At 46.0% G+C, this 20,182-nt stretch overlaps 2 protein-coding genes, 2 non-coding genes and 2 pseudogenes across 5 annotated transcripts; 3 read left to right on the plus strand and 3 right to left on the minus strand.

Moving 5' to 3' along the window:
• Positions 1-936: 936 nt before the first annotated feature.
• On the minus strand, positions 937-1,018 carry TRNAS-GCU. The gene has a single exon. It is a non-coding gene; the product is annotated as a tRNA-Ser (tRNA).
• A 93-nt stretch (positions 1,019-1,111) lies between these two features.
• LOC119272402 lies at positions 1,112-10,215 on the plus strand (annotated as a pseudogene).
• A 544-nt stretch (positions 10,216-10,759) lies between these two features.
• TRNAK-CUU lies at positions 10,760-10,832 on the plus strand. The gene has a single exon. It is a non-coding gene; the product is annotated as a tRNA-Lys (tRNA).
• Positions 10,833-11,456: 624 nt separating this feature from the next.
• On the minus strand, positions 11,457-14,460 carry LOC119269783 (jasmonate O-methyltransferase-like). 2 transcript variants are annotated; one of them, XM_037551707.1, is made up of 6 exons: positions 14,129-14,460; positions 13,464-13,545; positions 13,101-13,215; positions 12,505-12,897; positions 12,170-12,436; positions 11,457-12,003 (listed from the first exon to the last, which is right to left on the minus strand). In XM_037551707.1, the coding sequence occupies exons 1-6, from the start codon at positions 14,136-14,138 to the stop codon at positions 11,653-11,655; spliced, it is 1,218 nt and encodes a 405-aa protein (XP_037407604.1). In that variant the 5' UTR covers positions 14,139-14,460; the 3' UTR covers positions 11,457-11,652. The 2 variants fall into 2 exon arrangements, with proteins under 2 accessions (XP_037407604.1, XP_037407605.1); XM_037551708.1 differs by lacking the exon at positions 13,464-13,545 and having other exon boundaries at positions 14,129-14,458.
• LOC119269787 lies at positions 14,131-15,637 on the minus strand (annotated as a pseudogene).
• Positions 15,638-18,211: 2,574 nt separating this feature from the next.
• LOC119269786 lies at positions 18,212-19,586 on the plus strand. Its single transcript, XM_037551710.1, has 4 exons — positions 18,212-18,289; positions 18,412-18,555; positions 18,930-19,070; positions 19,107-19,586. The coding sequence occupies exons 1-4, from the start codon at positions 18,212-18,214 to the stop codon at positions 19,584-19,586; spliced, it is 843 nt and encodes a 280-aa protein (XP_037407607.1).
• Positions 19,587-20,182: the final 596 nt, after the last annotated feature.

Raw genomic sequence — 20,182 nt, forward strand, 5'->3', positions numbered from 1 at the left:
GGACCAGGGCCTCTATAAATAGGATTAGCCACCACAGTAGGAGGCAACCAAGAGGACGACGAACATAGAGAGCCTCAGCCATCTCAACTTGGACTATATCCAACCCATCCTCACACCCACCAAGCACAAGAACACCTCATCTCAGGAGGCTGTTCTTCCCCTTGTATTGTTCATCCTAAGCCAAGAGACAATCCATCACACCACACCGGAGTAGGGTATTACACCACAATGATGACCTGAACCAGTATAAATCTTGTGTCCCTTGTGTTGCGAGTTCGTCGAGCTTGCCTTTAAGATCGTGGCGGGGTTGAGGGTGCGAGTTGGTAGGGGGAGATCTTCGCGCGCACCCCAGTGTTCGAACCTTGAGGGTTTTGCCGGAACCCGAGATCTGACACTAGCATTATCGAAGGGCGTGTGGAGGTTTTTCTCCGACGAATCTCCCGGGATTCTGTCGGCGGTTGTCTTCATGATCCATGTGGATCCTGTTTTCGTTCGTTTATGTTCGTGTGTCTACAGGTTGACCCTTTCGATCTACGCTTCTTTTAATTGGCGGTGGTTGCTATTCTGGTGCGCTGGTCCCATAAGGCCTTAGCACGACGACTTCCAACACCCGTGCTTATAGTCATCGCTAGGTGGTCTACGGGCCTGGATGTATTTTTTTTACTTATGGTGTTCTTTATACTACCTTAACAGCTGATGAAGGAGCTATTCGGGATCCCTCCGCTCTGCAACGCTGCTGCGAAGCGGAATGGCATGCAGTTATATTTCGACGAGTTGCTAACAGGGTGCTCTGCGCGCTCCGTTCCTTACCGAAGGAGCAGGGGTTGCCGAATAGATTAGAAGTTTTTCTCGCAAATGTTTTTTTGGAGTAGATAGAAATAAGCCACAAGGAAAAATTATTACTCACTAAAATATTTTTAGTAAAAACTAAAATATCGACGCCTGAGAGATTCGAACTCTCGCGGGGAAACCCCATGTACTTAGCAGGCACACGCCTTAACCACTCGGCCAAAGCGTCTTTGTTGTTATCTTTCGCAACTTTGCATCTTTTAAAATCACAAGATCTAATCCGATTCGTTCCCCGAAACCCCCACTAGCCAGGACACAGCAATCAGACCATGGACAGCGGCGGCGTGTGGCCATCGCTTCCGTCCGCGGCGGCGGCGGGAGGAGCCTCCGGCCCGGACGAGCCTCGCGACGCGCGCGTGGTGCGGGACCTCCTCCGGCCGATGGACGATGGGGCTCGGTGAGGGCGAGTACGAGCCGCGCGTCGTGCACCAGTTCCTGGACCTGGCCTACCGCTACGTCGGGGACGTGCTCGGCGACGCCCAGGTCTACGCCGACCACGCGGCCAAGCCCCAGCTCGATGCCGACGACGTCCGCCTTGCCATCCAGGCCAAGGTCGACTTCTCCTCCCAGCCGCCGCCATGCGAGGTACGAGTTCGATGAGTAAATAGCATAAAACTACTAGTTTACAGGTTAGGGTTCCAAAAAACTACCAGTTTTTAAATTTTCTCAGAAAGCTACCAAATGCGCGGTCCGCTGTTTCAAAAAACCCAAACCCGCGGTGACTAGCGATTTAACCATTTTTCTGACGGATTGGGCCCATCTGTCAGCCCACGTGGCCACGCGCGCTCATGGCGCGGCAGTTGACGGCCGTTAGCCGACGCGGTCCGGTCGGAACCAAAGTAGGCGGTCGGGCCACACACTCTCTCACTCCCCCTCCTCGCCCCCTCCTCTCCCCCGCAGTGACCTAGGTGGGCGATGGCGGCGGTGTAGTCAAATGTCGTTGGCGGCGAGCTATTGAGCCAAGGCGGCACCGGCCAGGAGGGCGGTGGACAGTCAGAGGTGGACAAATGGCTAGGCAGCTCGAGCTTCCCGGCGCAGCGGTCGCAGCAGCCATCACCGCCCGCGGCTCCTGTGGATCCGGCGAGCTTAGATCTGGAAGTCCGCGCGGCCAGGGCAGTGGTGAAGCGCATCCACGATGATCCAGCAGGCGGCCACCATTGGGCGTCGTCCTTTGGTGGAGTGAGGTAAACACTGGTCAATGTTTCTGGTCTGGGTCCTTTAGTTAAAATTTTTGGGTGCTTTAGTTCAAATTAGAACTAGAGATAGTAATTGTTTGTTCTTGGCATGCTACTGTATTTTATTGGTTAAATCAGTGTAGAAGAAAGTGCATTTGGTTAGTTCATTTGGTCAGTGCATTCACTGTAATTAGAAGAAAGTTCAGTGATGTTCAGTGACTTAAAAACGGTTGTTTGTCAATTTAATCCTACAGCTTAGATGAAGAGATTTGGGACTTGAGGCTACATTTCCAAGGAATAGATAATATGGAGAAAAAGTATTCAGTTTCCTCAGATATCAGTTATCTGACCATATTAGCATTGGTTGAGTTGGAGGGCTATGGCATGGATGCATTTCTGACATATGTAAAGGAAGAGGGAAAGGGGCTGGAGGGTGTGGAGGCCCTGGATAGTGAGGAGGCATTAGAGGAAATGCTTGACTTATTTGTTGATAATAAGGTACTGAACATCAGTGTCAGAAAAGCTACTGATCCAAGCCCAGCAGATGAGGAACAGATCCCCATTGATCAAGTTGGTGATCCTGTTGTTTAAGGAGTTTCACAAGAAGGTGTTCTGTACCCTGCCTCTAATGCTAGTTTGCCATCTTTAACCCCTGATGAGCCCTACATGAACACACAGCAAAGCAACAATTTTAAAAAAGGGAAAAAGTTGTGGAAGAAGAAGATGTAGAAGAAGAAGCAGATGAAGAAGAAGAAGATGTACCAGAGGAAGAAGATGAAGTTGAAGATGACAAATCATCTTCAGATTTTGAGTTCTTTAGGGGTGATTACAGAGGGGAGAAAAATTCTTACAAAGCTTGGTGCAGGGGTGAAGATGAGGCTGGCACTGATACTGCGGAGCACTTTTGTGTAGCTAACTCAGAACCTTCTGAGTTTTGGGAGGAAGAACCAGTTGTTTCTGAAGATGAAGTAGTAGAGGATCCTGCTGTAACTACAAAAGCAGCCAAAAAGCTTAAGCCAGTTAGAAAACCTGGCCCAACTAGCAAGTCTCACAGTGAGCCTGAGCACATCAAGTTTGAAGATTATGTCCCTGAAGCTGATGAGTACTGTTTTCCAGGTGATTTTGGCATAAGTGATGAAGATGATGCACCAAGGCTGCCATCTGGAAGGAAGAGTAGGAAGAAGCAGAAGAAGGAGAGGATATGGTATGATCCATCAAGGCCTGATGCACATGAGCAGTTTGCAATGCATTTGTGCTTTGAAAATGTAGTTGAGTTCAGAGAAGCACTTAGAAATTTTCATGTGAGGACTCTTAGGAATTTTGAGTATCACAGAAATGAACCAACTAGGGTTATTGCTTGGTGCTTTGACAGAAAACATGGTTGTGAGTTTTACATAGTTGCCTCCAAGATAGCTCATGAGGCAACTTTCAGTATCAAGAAGATGAACCTGGATCACACTTGTGGAGCAAGTGGAGAGAACACAAAGGTGACAGTCAATTGGGTTGCTAAGGTTTGTGAGGATACAGTCAGATCCAACCCTGGAGCTGGTGTTGACACAATTATGTCATACACGAAGAAGAAGTTTGGTGTGCATGTGCCTAAAAGCTTGGCATATAGGGCAAGGAAGCAAGCAGTTGAGGTTGTGCAAGGAGATCACAAACTCCAGTATCACAGAATAAGGGACTACCTGCAGTGTGTGCTAGATACTAACCCTGGCAGTAGGTGCATAGTAACAACACATGAGGACCCACTTAACCCAGCTCCTACCCTAAGGTTTCACTATATGTTTTACTGCTTGTTTGCATGCAAGGAGGGTTTTCTGAATGGATGCAGGCCATTTATAGGTAAGTATTCAGAAATTTATATGCTTTTTAAACATTGATGTACTTAGGCACTCATGTTATCATGTTAGCAGGTCTGGATGGTTGCTTCATCAAGCTAAGCACTGGTCAGCAGATATTGGCAGCTACAGGGAGGGATGGCAACAATAACATCTTCCCAATAGCTTTTAGTGTTGTTGATAAGGAAGAGACAGACAGTTGGACATGGTTTCTCACATAGTTGAGAACAGTCATTGGAACTGGCAATAAGTTTGGTAAATACACAATTATGTCTGACAGGCAGAAGGTATTATTCTGAACCTAGTCTTTACATTTGCCTTTACATTTGCCATGAGTAAAATGTTATTTAGTAGATGAGTAACACTTAAGATTACCTTACATTGAACAGGGATTGTTGAATGCAATAGATGATGTATTCCCTGACTCTCCACAAAGGTTTTGTCTTAGACATATTTATGCCAATTTCCAATCTGCTGGTTTCAGAGGAGAGGAACTTAAGAAACATTTAGATCAGGCTGCCTATTCCTTTACCAAACATGGACATGATTTAGGCATGGAGAATTTGAAAAAAGAAAGTTTAGAAGCTTGGCAGTGGTTGTCACAGATACCAGAGCATACCTGGGCTAGGTATAAAATGGACACTGTGTGCAAAACAGACCTGGTAGTAAACAACCTTAGTGAGGTTTTCAATAGAATGATATTGGATGTTAGGAACAAGCCAATCAGGACTATGTTAGAGGGCATAAGAACAAAGTTGATGATTAAGTTTCAGAAGATCAGAGAGAAGATAGAGACATGCAGATGGGAAATCACACCTACTTATTCAAAGATTTTAGAAAAGGGGAAGAAGTGGGCTAAATATTGTGAAGCATACATGGCAGGGCCAAGGATATGGCAGGTCACAAGTAGCTGCAATGCAATCCCCTGTGATTGTAGGATATGGCAAGTCACAGGTTAATTTGAACAATGAGACCTGTGACTGTAGGAGGTGGGACATGACAGCTATCCCCTGCAGTCATGCCATTGCTGCAATGCAGAAAGTGAAGATACACCCTGAAGACTATGTTTCTGCTTTTTTCAAGAAACACATGTATTGTGAAATATATAAGCACATAATATTCCCTGTGCCAGGTCCTGACCATTGGCCTCATACACTTGGTGATGATATTTCTCCCCCTGTGTTTAGAGAAAAGAAAGGTAAAAAACAAACTGCCAGGAGGAAAGGCCTGTTTGAGGTGCCAGCTAAAAAGGATACTTCTAGGATTGGTACAGTGACATGCAGCAACTGCAAGAAGCAAGGGCACAAGATCAACAATTGTGGTGTCCCTTTGAAACCTAAGTTCCAGATGAGGCTGAACAAGCACCAGGTATGTCCATTCATTCCATTGTTACATTCATTGCATTGTTACATTCATTTCATTTGTAGGAAAATAGTTCTAACTAATATTGTTGTGTAGGAAAATAGAGCAAACTACTCTGAGGCTGGTTCTTCAATGGCTGCAACTGCACAAAGGCCACCAAGGGTACCTGCTGCCTCTGCACCTGCACCAACTCCTCCTCCAACAACAACTGAGTCAACACAGACAGCTTCTAGGTCAAGGAAGAGGGCAGCACCAGCTACAACAGCAGCACCACCACCTCTCAAGAAGAGCAGGACCAACACCTCTTCTGCAACAGTAGTACCACCTCCCAAGAAGAAGAACACAACTATTTCTGGCAATGGATCAAGGTCTTCTCCAGCAAAGAACACCAGGTCATCAAGGTCTTCTCCAGCAAAGAACACCAGGTCAGCTGCTGCCAATAGAGCTGTCACTGGATCTTTGGCCCTAGTTGCTGGATGAGGAGCCATGACTGCCCTAATCCTTGCCCACCTAATGATCTCCATGAATGATCTTCCCCTGCCTCCAGTGAAAACCAGCTCTAGTTCTTCATCATTGCACTTCTCCAGTACCTTGTTGGAGAGTTGGCGGTTGAACTCCTCTTGCTGCTCATCCTGGGCCGCCTCCAGGGCCCTCTGCCTGCGCCTCCTCCTCCTCCTCTGTGCAGCTGCTGCTGTCCTAACCTCCACAGCCTCCCCCTCTTCCTCTGTGACATCTCCCATGTCAGGATCCATCTGTAGGGTTTCTTTTGGGTGGCGGCTGGTGGAGTCACTGGGAAAGGGTGGGGTGGGGAGGGGTTTATATTGAGAGATGGATGGGGGATTGGGTTTAGTAGGCCTAGGGTTGCATTTGGTCAGAGAGTAGTGGGCCACTAAGCCCAATTACCCACAGAAATAATATATGTACGCTAACAAATAACATATAAAAGATATAAGATCAAGTTGAACACTTAATAGCATAAAAGATCCACAACTTAGTAGCATAAGAGATCCATTTCCACTACTTAATAGCATAGGTGATCCATTACAACACTTAATACCATAGGTGATCCATTACAACTTAACAACATAGCAAATAAGGTTCTTACACTAGGTTAAACTTCACATTCCCCCAAAATGTACACCCATAATCACTTGAAGTCATGCCAGGCCACATCCTTATATAAAGGCCTTTGGATGTACTTACTTCACCAACATATCACAGCAAGTTCAAGACTCAAGGATGGCCTTGATTTGCTCTAACTTCTCCTTGCTGCCATACCCTTCTTTTAGCAGCTCAGCAACAACAAACTCAAGCTTTGCCTTCTCCTTCTTAAGAACATCTCTGTCAACTTCAACATCCTTCATAGCCTTCCTGGTGTTCCTGATGATATCAGCTTGGCTCTGCAAAATGCACCTCTGCTCTTTTGCAAGTTTGAGCTTTTCCATCTGCACCTCCAACATGGCTTTCTCCTCTAGCTCCTTCTTCTTCTTCTCAAGTTCTTCCTCCTCCACTTGTTTCTGGTACACCTGCTTGTCCACCCTACCATCCTGCCAATCAAACATCTTGGATACATCATCAACAAGCTTGGTGTACTCAATGCAAAGCTTGTCATTTTCAGTCCTAAGCTTGGCCAACTCCCTTTCATGCTCACTCTTAAGCCTGGCCAACTCCTTCTCAAACTTTTCCTTGTCATTTACCCTTCCAAAGTTCTGCTCATGGAACATCTCCCTAGCTTGCACAAACATCTCTGAAGAACAGTTGGCCAAGGCCCATCAACCCACTCTACAACACCACAATTCACACCATTTTCCTGCATTTGTAAATGTGATAAGTTATTACAAAAGGACTGGTACCTTATTTCAATTCCATGATACTTGATAAACTTAAGATTTTCTAACTATTAATAACATAAATGAGATATGATAAGTTATTACAATGCCATGATTAAGTTTCCAAAGTGACAAAAATACATATGTGTCTGTCATATCAAACAAATTGTTGCATCATATCAAACATCACTGAACATCCATAGCAGAAAACTTAATTGGCATCTAACCTGGACTGGGCAGCCATAGAAACGCCTCCCTGTTACAGGCCCTTCAAAAGCAACACGCTTAATAGGCCTCAGTTGGTGCAGAATGCACTTGGGATGAGCAAGCTCAAGTTGGCCACAGAAAAGGGGCTCCACAGTGGTGTCTGGTTCCTCCTACAACCATAATAACCAACAAACACTAGTTTCAATCTGCACTCAATACCAGAATCAACTTGCACTGTTCATTAAATCCCCAAATCAGCATGAACCCTAACACTGTACAGAGATGAACCCTAGGTTACCTCAATCCTACAATCAAACCCCACCCTCACTAATCAAGAACAGTATCACACACACAACAACAACACTACACCAAGCAACATCCATGGCTGAAGCCTAAGCTACTAGCATCTAACCCTAACCCTAACCCTAGGTGGCAAAGAACTTACCATAAGTCCCATGTCCATGCTGACAACCTCGCACTCCTCCTCCGAGCTGGTTTCCTCGTCGTTCCAGGAAAGCATTGCGGCAAGGAGGTCGACGGCCACCGGCCTCGAAGACGGCGCGCGGCGGCGAGCTCGTACTGGAGCAGGGGACTGGGAGCAGGGGAGTGAGCGAGCACGAGAGAGTGAGCGAGCGTGTGATCCCGACCGACCGAGCGGGTATATTTACCCCAGTTCCGACCGGGCCGGCCGGCTAACGGCCGTCAACTGCCGCGCCGTGAGCGCGCGTGGCCTGACAGATGGGCCCAGGCAGTCAGAAAAACGGTTAAATCGCTAGTCACCGTGGGTTTGGGTTTTTTGAAACAGCGGACCGCGCGTTTGGTAGCTTTCTGAGAAAAATTAAAAACTGGTAGTTTTTTGAAACCTTAGCCTGTAAACTAGTAGTTTTATGCTATTTACTCGAGTTCGACCAACCTCACTAAACACGCAAGAGTATATCTTCCTTAGATTCGGGCAAATTACTAGGTTGCGTAGCTTCATTCAGTTGGTGAATGACGAGGGCAAGGTGCCACTTTAAACCCTAGATCGAGGACCGGCTTTCCTGTGAACCCGTCAGATTCGGAGGGAGTAATGTTGTGGATTCCAATTGGGGAAACGATAGGCACAACAGAGAATGTGCCGGTGTGTCACAGCAGAAACATTCTCGATACAAGAAATGATGTGTTCTGTTGAGATTTCAGTTAATATCTGGTTCTCAGGAGAGATATTTTTTGGGAAATTTTTAAATTTTAGTAAATTTCAAATAAGGGGCAACTTCTTGAATAAATGAATGCATTCCACAATCAATCAAAGCTTCAGACATGGTGGTTAGAAGCCACCATCCGGAACACAGAGATTGCGGTTTGAGTCCTTTATTTAAGCTCACGTGATGCCGTTTTGTCTACACTCCACACTTGTAGCCCATTCGAGGGACCAACATATCAGTCATTGTTATACTGAAATTATAAGGAAAACATACGAGGGAATGTGGGATTTGAGCCCAGATCATCTCAAGTAGTATTCTACCACTAGGACCAAGATGACTCGTTTATCCTTTGGGAAGTTGGAACCTACCAAACTTTTGCTAGTTTGGTGGGTAACTAGGGAGTGCCGACATTTAAATTCCTGGGTGCAGATAGTAACAGATGATGCAATGAGAGTCCAGTTGGGGCAGAAGATCGACGTTCAATTTAGTCCATGTCTTGTTAGGAATGTTCAGCTGAGCCCACAGTATCATTTGTATTATCGACAAATTTTGTTAGATTTGACACTCTTCGTAGGTCAAGTCAAATAATCGCACAGAAGGGAGAGCATCTGTTAGAGCCTCAGATCAGATCGCTATGCCTATGCCAGAGGGCTGGCAAGGTATCGGCGAGGAGGCACCGTAGCCAGCACAGATCAGAAAGATAACGGGTAGTGGCTAACAGAGATTAGGGGAAGGCTTCTTTATCGGTAACTTGCATCAGTCGTTGCAGCTAGGGGACATGAGTCGAGACTAGTGTCCTGGACGGATACAAGGTCAAAACTGCTGCAGAACGTGACTGCTGCAAGTTCTATTGAAACGACTCTTAACTTGGGGAACAGAAGAGACTATTTCGTTGAACGAACTCTCAGCCAATTCCAACTCAGGTGTGCCTGCCTCTGGGTTTATCCGATACGGAATTCCCCACATACATTCCATAATGACTGTTACCTGCCAATTCACTGATACACCAGTGTTCTCACTCCCGCCCCTTCAATTCTTCAGGAACAAGCTACGCATAGTACAAACAATGTTTTGGAATGCATGGATAGACATCTATAGAAACACAAAAAACAGTGTATGATTCTTATTGTATATGAGGCTGGCATCTGAAGATATTACCTAAAATGTTGATGAATCATATTAGGCAGTACGAAGATATTAGAGATTGAAGGTCATGCACAAGTATATCCACTTGCATGTTAACTGCTAAGAAGTGCAACTAAACAAGATCTTGGGTGAATAAAGGCTATGAACAACTCATGTGGTTATGCTTTGAAGTCAACTGCTTGTTTTACTTTTTATCACATCCTTGGAAACTCAAGCTGACACAAAGTACTCTATATGCATAGGTGGATGGCAAGTCTTTTTGCCGATGTCGCAGGTTCTACTTGAGTTGGCGCGCAGCCGGAACAAAATCCCGCTGCCCAAGTCTATTGCTCCACCTGGCTCGATTCCTCTGTCACCTGAGCAGGACACTTTGTTGAGCGAAAACTACCAGCTTCTACCCGCATTGAAGCCGCCAACTCAGATTGAGGAAGTAGAAGATGACAACGAGGGAGCCGACGCAAGCCCTGCCAATCCTAGTTCAAGCTATCCGCAGGATCAGAGGGGCAGCGAGCAACATCAGCCTCAGAGCCAGAGCCAGAGGGTGTCTTTCCAACTGAACGCGGTGGCTGCTGCGGCTGCAAAGCGTCCTTTGGTGACGGTTGATCAGTTGAACACGGGCTAACTAATTGTAGATTGCTGGCTGGTTCCTAGTGCTTGTTCCCGCGAGCCTGCTTGCTGATGCTTCCGTAGCTGCTGCGACCGCCCTTTCTGACTTGTGCCCTCGTATGGCACCATGAAAAATGCCGAGTGTCGAGGAAAGGGAGCAGCCTTGCAAGTAGTGTTTACTGTAGCTGCACACCTCGGGTTAATTAGTTTCCGTCCATTATTATCAACTTATTGATTTCACTTGAACTGTCCCGTTCGTTGTTTCTGAATGCTAAGTCGGTGTTCTTATTATGCTTTTGGCGGCATGACATGTTTGGTTGGTGGAAATGAGGACCTAACAATACGTGCACGTCCTATAAACCTACATAGAGGGAGTACCAAGTGTACAATATATAGAAATAAAGATAAATCTGTAGTGCCTCGACAATCATCTTCTGACCTGCACTACTTTTGTTTCTCTATCAGTGTTTGCTTTTTTGACTAGGGAGTAGGATGGACTGATTACCTTCTGTGCGTGGAGCATGGAAGAGTTAGTGAGGAATAAAAACAAAAACAAGACAGCCCGTCTAGCTCAGTTGGTAGAGCGCAAGGCTCTTAACCTTGTGGTCGTGGGTTCGAGCCCCACGGTGGGCGACCACTTTTCAATTTTGTTTTTTGTACTCTCCAGGAATCAATTTGCATGTAAGTACTGCATGAATATGATGGATGGCCACTGGCTAAAAAACCAAGACGCTCCAGTTTATTTACAGCATCAGCTTGTAGTTTGTACACAGGCACTGGCCTTTTGCTCGGGCTGTGTACTGTTTTCCAGTAAAGTTCACGTCGCTGTATATACTGCGGTCTGGTTGAGGATCAATCAGTTGGGAGAGGCCACTTCGAGTGTGCATGTCAGCATGTGCGACCTCTGAGGCCATGGCGCTCTCTGACGGCGTCGGAGACAGAGAGGGAAGGGGGAAACAGCCGTGAGGGCTAGGTGGCGTCACGGGGAGGTGAGATGGCAAGGCGGCCATGACCAGGGAGAACGGGGTGCTACGGGAACGAGGAAACGCGGTCCGGTGCGCGCTGGCTGTCGTGCCACTTGGGTGGTCGCCACCGGTTTGACATGCCAAACGCACTCCGGGGGATTTCTAGACATCTTCTGCATTCCAAAATCTGGCCAAGGTATGCCTCACTGATAGCATAGATGAGAGCCAGGAGAGATGGGTCCAGAGGAGAACAACACTAATTCTTATGAGATTGCCATGGAACAGAAAGGAATAATAGCATGTATGTACCTTTGCAGAACTTCAATATCACTCAATTCAGCAAAGTATATGTCTCACAATGCAATTTCAGCAGATATTTGCCTTGTCCGTCTCTCACAAATCCGGTTAAGTTCGACGTTGAATTTCACAGGCATGACACAAATTGGTGAGGGATACAGACTAGCAGCAGCAGCACGTCAATTGCCATGTCATGCCTTGGTGAGTGATACAACCAGCATAACTCTCGGGTTTCTGGCGTGCTTGACCTGTGACCTGCGCTGCAGGCTCAAGTGCTTCTCGCCGGTCCTCACGAATTCATCCATGATCTCTCCAGGCGATCCAAAATGCTGGACTATTATTGGCTCGAAAGCAGCTCTCAGACTGTTCACCAGCCTGTTTGGGGTGAGGAGCGCGCGGTCCATGCCGCTTATAGGGTCGTGCACCCGCATCTCTGTGATTGAGAAGGAGCCCTCTTCTTGGATGATCTCTCTCAGCTCTTCGTCGGAAGGTCCATGCACCGGTATGTACAAAGAATCAAGTTTTTCTTTGTCAATCACACCCTGCTAGTTATCCAAAAATGCTCATTAGCAAATGACAACATGGTTCAAAAGTAAAGCTTGCCTTGGTTTTCCGTCAATTAACCGGGCAATTCTCTTCTTCTTAATCAATGAAAATGGCAAGTCTTTTGCCTTGTTTCATAAGAAAAAAAGTAAAGCTTGCATTTACCTCTGAGGCCATGGTGCCTAAAATCTGAGCTGCAGTTCCCCAGATGAGAGAGCTCTCGGTGACGGGCTCATCAGAACGCCTCCCCTGGAGCGAAACAACCATCCGGCCTTCCGGGACCAATTCTTTGGCTCTCAGCTGCAGGAAAAGCGTGAAATCTTTCCTGAATTGCTGTGCATAAGCTCCAGCGACCACTGGGAGTCTTTCACGCCTGGCATTCTCATCAATGTCATACGCCGGGATCTGGTTTATCCTCAAATCTTCAGGAGCCTGTACCTCTGAACGATCAGATAGTGAAGGGACGAATGCTACTGGAGTGGTGTCAAACAAACTCATACCTTCGAGAGCCAATAAAGACTGTTGGATGAACAGAAAAGATGCACGGAGGCACTAAGGAAGAGCCTCTCATTGAATGACCCTGGCACAGCACCAGTTACGACAAGAGGCTCGCCGATTTGACGGACCGCAACCAGGCTTTTCACCACCGCGTTGAAGTCATTGTATGGGAGATCATTGAGGAGTACAGAGACTTCCGGAGGTGGCTGCCGCAACCAAAGAAAGTGGCTGTGGGTGGCCTCGAGGGCGATGGACACCAGTGCTACCGCATTTGGGCCACAGGAGCAGCCCAAGTCAGCAATCACCATCTTCCCGTGGGACATGGTGGTGGTGTTGCTGCATAATTCGACGATCGCTGCTTCTATCAGGGGCTTCATCCTGTTCTGCTCAGCACTCTGCAGTCGACTCGTACTTCTTCAGAAATCTAGTTTAATCTTTCCCAATATTGTTTTTATTTTTCATTATGGTGTTACTTTAGTTGTTAGTAATGTAAGATATATTAAGCAAATTCCTGATGAGACAGTCTTCAGAAGCCAAGTTTCAGGAGAAGGGGCCGTAGAAACAACACTCGTCAGCTAATTAAGAGAGCAGAAATTACCTGAAAACTGGAGTTGTGAGCGTAGCTAGTTTCGCCTTGTCCATGATTCATATGCACCATCTGTTTGGAAGCCATGGCTTTGCTTGCAGCAGGGCTAACCTCCAGAGACTTGAACCTGAGAGAGCAAGATTAGGAAGCAGGCGGTGAGTTGGCAACGATGTACTGGAAGTTCAGCTCTTGTTTTTTTATGCTAGCTGGGGATGGCTCTTCTGGCTGCTTATTGGGCAAAGCAAATGGGTCAACGTGCTTATCAATCCTAGGGCCAGCTCATACACAGGTTTAATGAAAGATTGGGTCAAACCCAAATCAGCATATAATACATTAACAACCTATCACTACCAGAGTTTGTCTTATACCAGCTACCTGTTATTTTGAGGCCATTGCTCCGCTTGCGCTGGAAGTTCAAATTTTCTTTTACAGTGCTCAACAGGGATGACTGTTCTGGCTGCTTTGGGCAATAAAATGGTCAATGTGCTTCTCAATCTGTTATTTGTAACTGCTGTTTGGGCCAGCTAGAAAGACTAAAGGGTCGAATTCGGATAAGAAAAACAATCTGTCACTACTACAGAGGATATTTGTTTAGACCAACAGGATCGTTATTTGACATGGTTAAATTTTGTTGGCTCTTCCAGTTGAATATACAATCAGATACTAACTGAATTTCCGGCATATATATTTTTACTGTAATTCCTAGCACAATACTAGCATTACACAAGCACCATATTGAATATACAATCAGATACTAACTGGAGTGCTCACATATTGTCCTTTCAGGCGGTTGGTAACTGCCTCTGATGGACTGACCTATCACTGACGATCTGGCGGTCCTGTAAACCGCCACTGATGGGTTTTTTGAACAGCTAGAGATGGCATGTTCTGTACTAGTGAGGAGTCCTATTCTATTTTTCAAATTACCATATGAACAGAAGGGAATTTCCTATACATCAGCAGGTACTTATCTTTTTGTCTCTTCAATTTTACGAACATGCCATGCCATTGTGATAGATATAAGCTAAGAAGTCACACACCAGTTGCCATGTCATGCCTTGGTAAGGATAAAATCCACCCTTTGTCGAAAACCCCCCGATAAAACCAGCATCACTCTCGGGTTTTGGTACACACAGCTTGCGAGCTGCGTTGCAGGCTCCAGTGCTTCTTTTCGGCCCTTATGAATTCATCCATGACCATGTTCCATAAAAAAATGGTTCCGTTAAACATGTGCATATGGTATACATCAGAATGTTGAATACCTTCAAAGCACGCTATGGATTTTAGTCTACAGAATCAAGTGGGCACACGTTTGGCCTCAAAGAAAGCATCTGTTCACTATCATCAAATGTGATGTTACCTTTAGGGACCTGATAATCATGCCTTTGCAAGGGATACAACCAGCATAGCATAAGGACATCTAGCCCTCTCCTCTTGCAAGCTTCCCTCTAGGACCCACCGCCGCTCCGTGGTCTTCACGAATTCATCCATGACATCTCCAAAATGTTGGACCAATACCGGCTCAAACAAAGCTCTAAGAAATCTCGTGAACCTGCCTGGGGTGCTGAGAGCATTGTTCATATCGGTTCTAGGGTCATGTGCCCGCATCTCCCTGATTGAAAAGGAGCCCTCTTCTTGGATGATTTTCCTCAGCTCTTTGCTGGAAGATTCATACAATAGCCCATAAAAGGAACAAACTTTTTTTTTCAATCACACCCTGTTTATATAACCATAAGATCATGAGGTCAAATATAGTGCCCGCACGAGTTCTATCGCAAAAGATACATGCTAGAAAAGAAAGTAAAGCAGTTTACCTCTGAGACCATGACACATAGAATCTGAGCTACAATTCTAAAATATAAGAGAATTTGGTGGCGATTGCATCAGAACGCCTCCCTACCAGAGAAACAATCATTCGGCCTCCTGAGACCAACTCTTTGGCTCTCAGCTCCAGAAAAAGTGTGAAATCTTTTCTGTACTGTTTTGCATAAGCCTCAAGCACCATGGGAAGAGCCTTTCATGCCTAGAATGCTCATCAATGTCATATGCTGGGATGAGATTTTTTGTTAGATCTTCTGGAGCCTGTAAACATAAGGTTTTGCTTACAGAGTCAATGAGTAATGCAGTGGATTGATCCATCCAGTAGCATCAAACTCACACCTTTGAGAGCCAATGCAAGCTATTGGACGAGCAAACAAGATGCAAGGATTCACTGGTGAAGAGCCGCTCGTAAAACGAGCCTGGTGTGATACCGGTCACGGCAACAGGATCGCTGCTTTGACGGAGCGTGACCAGGCTCTTCACCACCGTGTTGAAGTCGTTCTCGGGGAGATCGTTGAGGAGCACACACACTTCCGGTGGTGGTTGCTGGAACTGAAGACAATTAGCGTGGATCGCCTCAACGGTGATCGATACCAATGCAAGCGCATTTGGACCAGTGGAGCAGCCCAAGTCCACGATCATCATCTTGCTGGGCTGCAAGGTGCCGGTGCTGCTGCATAATTCAATGATGACCGCTTCAATCAGGGTTTTTTCATCTTCTTCTGCTCAGCATTCTGCAGTTGACATGTACTTATTCAGAAAAATCTAAATCTATCCCAATTCTTGTTCTTATTTTGCATAATGGTGTTAATTTAAATGCCAGTAATATAAGATATATTGTGAACAAATTCTTGGTGAGAGAATCTTCGGAAGCCAAGTTCCAAGAGACCGTAGAGTCAGCAGTACTAAATTAATAGACAGAAGAGAAAATACCTGAATACTAGAGTTGAGTATAGCTAGTTTCCCCTTGTCCTTGAGTCATAATGTGCGCCATCTTTTTGGAAGCCATGGCTTTGCATGCAGCACACCCAACCTCCAAAGACCTTGAACCTTAGAGGGCAAGATTAGGAAGGAGATGGTGATGGTGCCCTTCAATTCTATGTTTTATATGCTGTTCAGACTGCTTATTGGGCAGCCCGTTAGGGTCAACGTGCTTATCAATCTCAGGGGCTGCTAATAGGAAGGTTGCATGAAAGATTAGGTCTAATTCACATCAGGATATAATAAATTAACAACCTGTCACTACTAGAGTTTGTTTTAGATCAGCAGATTTGTCATTTTGAGGCCATGACTTTGATTGCACAGTGGAACTTCAATTCTTCTTTTTATAACGTAAACGTGTTAATTATAAGGTAGAAAGGTTGAAGGGTCAAATTCAGATAAGAATAACAACCTGTCACTGCCAGATATGATATTGATTTAAGCCAGCAGAATTATTATTATTTGACATGGTAGAATATGTTGGCTCTTCAAGTTGAGTATGGAAACAGAATAATGATTGAGTTTACCCTACATTGTTTCTTTACCGGAATTTCCAGTACATGATTAGCATTAACATGATCACAATGAGATTTACTGAATAAGAACAATAGATTGGAGTATTCACATATTGTCATGGACCATACAGCAAGTATGACAGCAGTGTCAGTTATCACCAAGATTAGCAATGTAATTACAAAGTTACACGAACAGACACACATTTTTCAGTGAGAAAAGAGAGCTATATTGATTACTAAGAATAAGTGTCACAATCTCAAGCAGTCTGGGTGCTTAGTTTCTGTACTGTTTCTGCTCTTATCCTCCCTCCAAACTCTTGAAGATTCTTTTGTGTGTGTCTCATTCCCAATCTCCTGATCGGATAGATTGGAAATACATAGCATGTTACAACTGTTTTGCCACAAAAAAAATTGAGTAAGTGCTACAATCTCAAGCTTTGTAGAAGCCATACATTACAATGTGTTGTACACGTAAAAGCTAGTTGAGCGAGTTCATGGACAGCCGCATTTGCTAATGGATATAGATCAAAGGAAACAAATGCAGTGCCTCTTAAACAAAGAAAGAAAGCAGGGACACATCACTTATCTGGTCATCTGATCAAGCACTTATTTCAGTAGACACACCCTCGCCGCGAATTTAGTCGGAGCACCCCGCGTGTGGACCACCCAGCCAGTCGTCACTCGCAAAGCAGTGCCTTGATCACCATGAAAACTGTAGCCTTAGTTGGTGGTCGTGTTCGGCTCCGTGATGCCATCCATCTACCTTTCTCCCGGAGCAGTGTGTCGACCACATGTCCATTCAACTCGGTTCCCCAAGAGGCCATGATGACATGCGGTAGAACTACTTGCGCACGATGATCTTCCAGCGTGTCCTGCACAAGCGGCTCCGCCCGTCGGCCGTGTACAGAGCACCTAAGGAGGAGGGTAGGCGGCATTTCGTCGAACTGATGGCGGGCGCTGGAGCGCAGAGCCCGACTTAAAGGCCCCCTCTTGCCTTTCCATTTCTTGTTAGCAATCCGGCGCCCGGCGACTCTAGTAGAGGCAGATTAGCTTCTTCACCTCCAGCGACGGCGCAGGTAGCAGAGGTAGCCGACTGCGCCGCCACGTTCTTTGACCACCTGCACGCAGCCGCCAGCCAGTAGTGGAAATTCCGTCAGTATCCGCGGCGCATGGGGCGAGAGGAGGAGGGATTTGACCGAACCGAACCTGCGGCAAGAGTGGGCGACGTCGACGCCCTGCGCTATGACGACGAGGAGGCGCTTGAGCGCGTCGGCGTCGAAGAGGTGAGTCGAGGAGCGCCGGGATGGCGGCGGCGGCGGCGTCGTAGAGGCGCGCGTTCGTGGCCGTCAGCGCCACCACCTATCAAGCCGCCGCGCCGCTCGCCTGCAAAACGAACATTCCTGACTATCTCCGGCCGCGGCAGCGAGGGTGCTTGGCGGCGCGGATCCCGCCGGCCGTCGTGTCTCGCCCGGGAGACGAGTTAATTGCAAAAAAACAACCATATTTGAGGCTTCTTCTGCAGAAAACAACCTGGTCTCTAATCATTTGCAAAAGACACTGCGCATTCGGTAAATTTTTTGCAAAAAGCACTGATCACTTGATTTGCAGCCTCTAAGGGCGTTTCCGACAGGTGGGACCCAAAATAGGTGACGTGGCGTAACGGCGAGGCGGACGGCGCCGTTACTCACTACTTGGTCAAACCGACGCGGTCGGCTCGCCCGACCGCACTAGCTCTCTCACAAATCTCGCCCGCACTCTTTCTCCCTTCTTCGTTCTCCTCTTCCTCTCCGGCAGCCGCCGGCCGCCATGGTGTCCTGGAGCGAGAGCGAGAGCACTGATGGCTCCGCCGCGCAGTACAACCTCACTCCCGACTCCCCTCTCAAGGTCAGTTGTTCCTCTGGTTCTCTGTTTGTTTTGGCCGCCGCTCATTTGTGTTCTAGGGAGTACGTGTTCTAGGGTTCTACTAGTTCTGCTCGTTTTGAACAAGTTTGTGTTGGATTGCCCAGATCCCAGCTACGAGTGATGACCCGTTGTTCGAGGGTGCTGCTGACGATTTGATGGTGATGTGCGAGCATGGGAATCCAGGGAGGAAATGTGTTGCATTCGAGGGGATAAGCACTGGGAGGAGGTTCATTGCCTGTGCCACTGAAGTAAGTATTTAGTCCTAGCTTTGCAGCAGTCCAGTTCATCATCTAGGGTTCATATTTACTGTTCATGTTCTAGGGTTCATAGGTATTGTTCATGTTCTGTTCTAGGGTTCGTAGTAACTGTTCTATGGTTGATAGTAACTCTTTATTAACTGAATCTGGTAGATAAACTTAACTGAATATGGTAGATTGACTTAACTGAATATGGTAGATTAACTTAACTGAATCTGATCAATTAACTTAACTGAATCTGATAATTAACTTAACTGAATCTGATCAATTAATTAATTGAATCTTGTACTTTAACCTAACTGAATGTGGTACATTAACTTAACTGATTTTTTCTATAACTAATTTAATCTGTAACTTCTTTGCAGGGTGCTAATAATTGTGGATTAGTGCAGTGGGTAGATGAGGAGTGGCCAGATCATCTGCAGAATGCTCTTCACAAGCTGTGGCTTATGTATGAGCGTAGCCAGCATGACAATAGGATGGCATGCCTGGAGCATTCATCTACTGTACACATACTCACACAGCAAAAAAAAGAGCTGCAGGAGACATATGAGAAGCTTGTTGAAGATGTTAACAACCTCCTAGATTCACAGGATAACCTGCGTGAGGTAAATCATAAGAATGATGATGCTGAGAACATTACAATCAGTGTGGAAAGCAGCTTTGCAAAGGATGAGGAGATCAAAAAATGGAAGGCTGCTCATGACCAGTTAAAGTTAATTCATGTAGCTCAAGCCACTGTCATTAGGAATTTGAAGTTCAAGCATCTCAAAGAGAAGGAAAAGATGAGCTCTGATAAGAGGACTTTGAAGATTTGCTATGCTGACCTGAAGAAAGAGAAGGATGACCTGAAGAAAGAGAAGGATCAGGTGGACAGTTGCATTGCTGAGCTGATGAAAGAGAAGGAGAAGTTGACCATGGAGAAGAGTACTCTTGCTTCCTGCATTGTTGAGCTCAAGACAGCATGTGATAGTAACAAGAGAAAGCTTCACCAGATTAAGGCTATTTGTGATGAAGACTAAGTTGAGTTGTAGTCTGACCATGTGGGTCATTGTCTTTTGTAATAGCTTTGGACTAAAGCTTGTAATGTGTTAACTTTGGCTGTGTTGAACTCTACTAATTCTGTAGTTGGGTTATTTGTGATGAAGACTAAGTTATGTCCTTGAACTATGAATCTTAAGTACTAAGTTGGGTCATTTGATGTGTTCTTTCATTTTATGTTATGGTTTGTGATTAATGTTGTGTGAGGAAAGTTTTGGCCGAATTAAGGTGAGACCTAAGTTGTGTTTTGGCCCAAACTTACTCATTTGGTGTTTTCTCGATGTCGATCCACCCCAAATGACCTAGCTTACTGATTTAGGGTTTTGTCGCCTTCGATCCACCCCAAATGACCTAACTCACTCATTTGGTGTTTTCTCGACGTCGATCCACCCCAAATGACCTAGCTTACTGATTTGGGGTTTTGTCGCCTTGGATCCACCCCAAATGACCTAACTCACTCATTTGGTGTTTTCTCGACGTCGATCCACCCCAAATGACCTAGCTTACTGATTTGGGGTTTTGTCGCCTTCGATCCATCCCAAATGACCTAACTCACTCATTTGGTTTTTTCTCGACG

Source organism: Triticum dicoccoides, chromosome 3A, assembly GCF_002162155.2.
Source record: "Triticum dicoccoides isolate Atlit2015 ecotype Zavitan chromosome 3A, WEW_v2.0, whole genome shotgun sequence".
Taxonomy (NCBI): domain Eukaryota; kingdom Viridiplantae; phylum Streptophyta; class Magnoliopsida; order Poales; family Poaceae; genus Triticum; species Triticum dicoccoides.

What these genes read in the sequence shown, in the direction of transcription:
- LOC119269783 (XM_037551707.1), bottom strand. An exon ending in GTCTTTATTGGCTCTCGAAG is followed by an intron (nt 12,437 to 12,504) that starts GTATGAGTTTGT and finishes TCAGAGGTACAG; the next exon opens with GCTCCTGAAGATTTGAGGAT. An exon ending in TAGGCACCATGGCCTCAGAG is followed by an intron (nt 12,004 to 12,169) that starts GTAAATGCAAGC and finishes GATAACTAGCAG; the next exon opens with GGTGTGATTGACAAAGAAAA.
- LOC119269786 (XM_037551710.1), top strand. Translation starts at nt 18,212, where the DNA reads ATGGTGTCCTGGAGCGAGAGCGAGAGCACTGATGGCTCCGCCGCGCAG. An exon ending in CTCCCGACTCCCCTCTCAAG is followed by an intron (nt 18,290 to 18,411) that starts GTCAGTTGTTCC and finishes TGGATTGCCCAG; the next exon opens with ATCCCAGCTACGAGTGATGA. An exon ending in GCCTGGAGCATTCATCTACT is followed by an intron (nt 19,071 to 19,106) that starts GTACACATACTC and finishes AAAGAGCTGCAG; the next exon opens with GAGACATATGAGAAGCTTGT.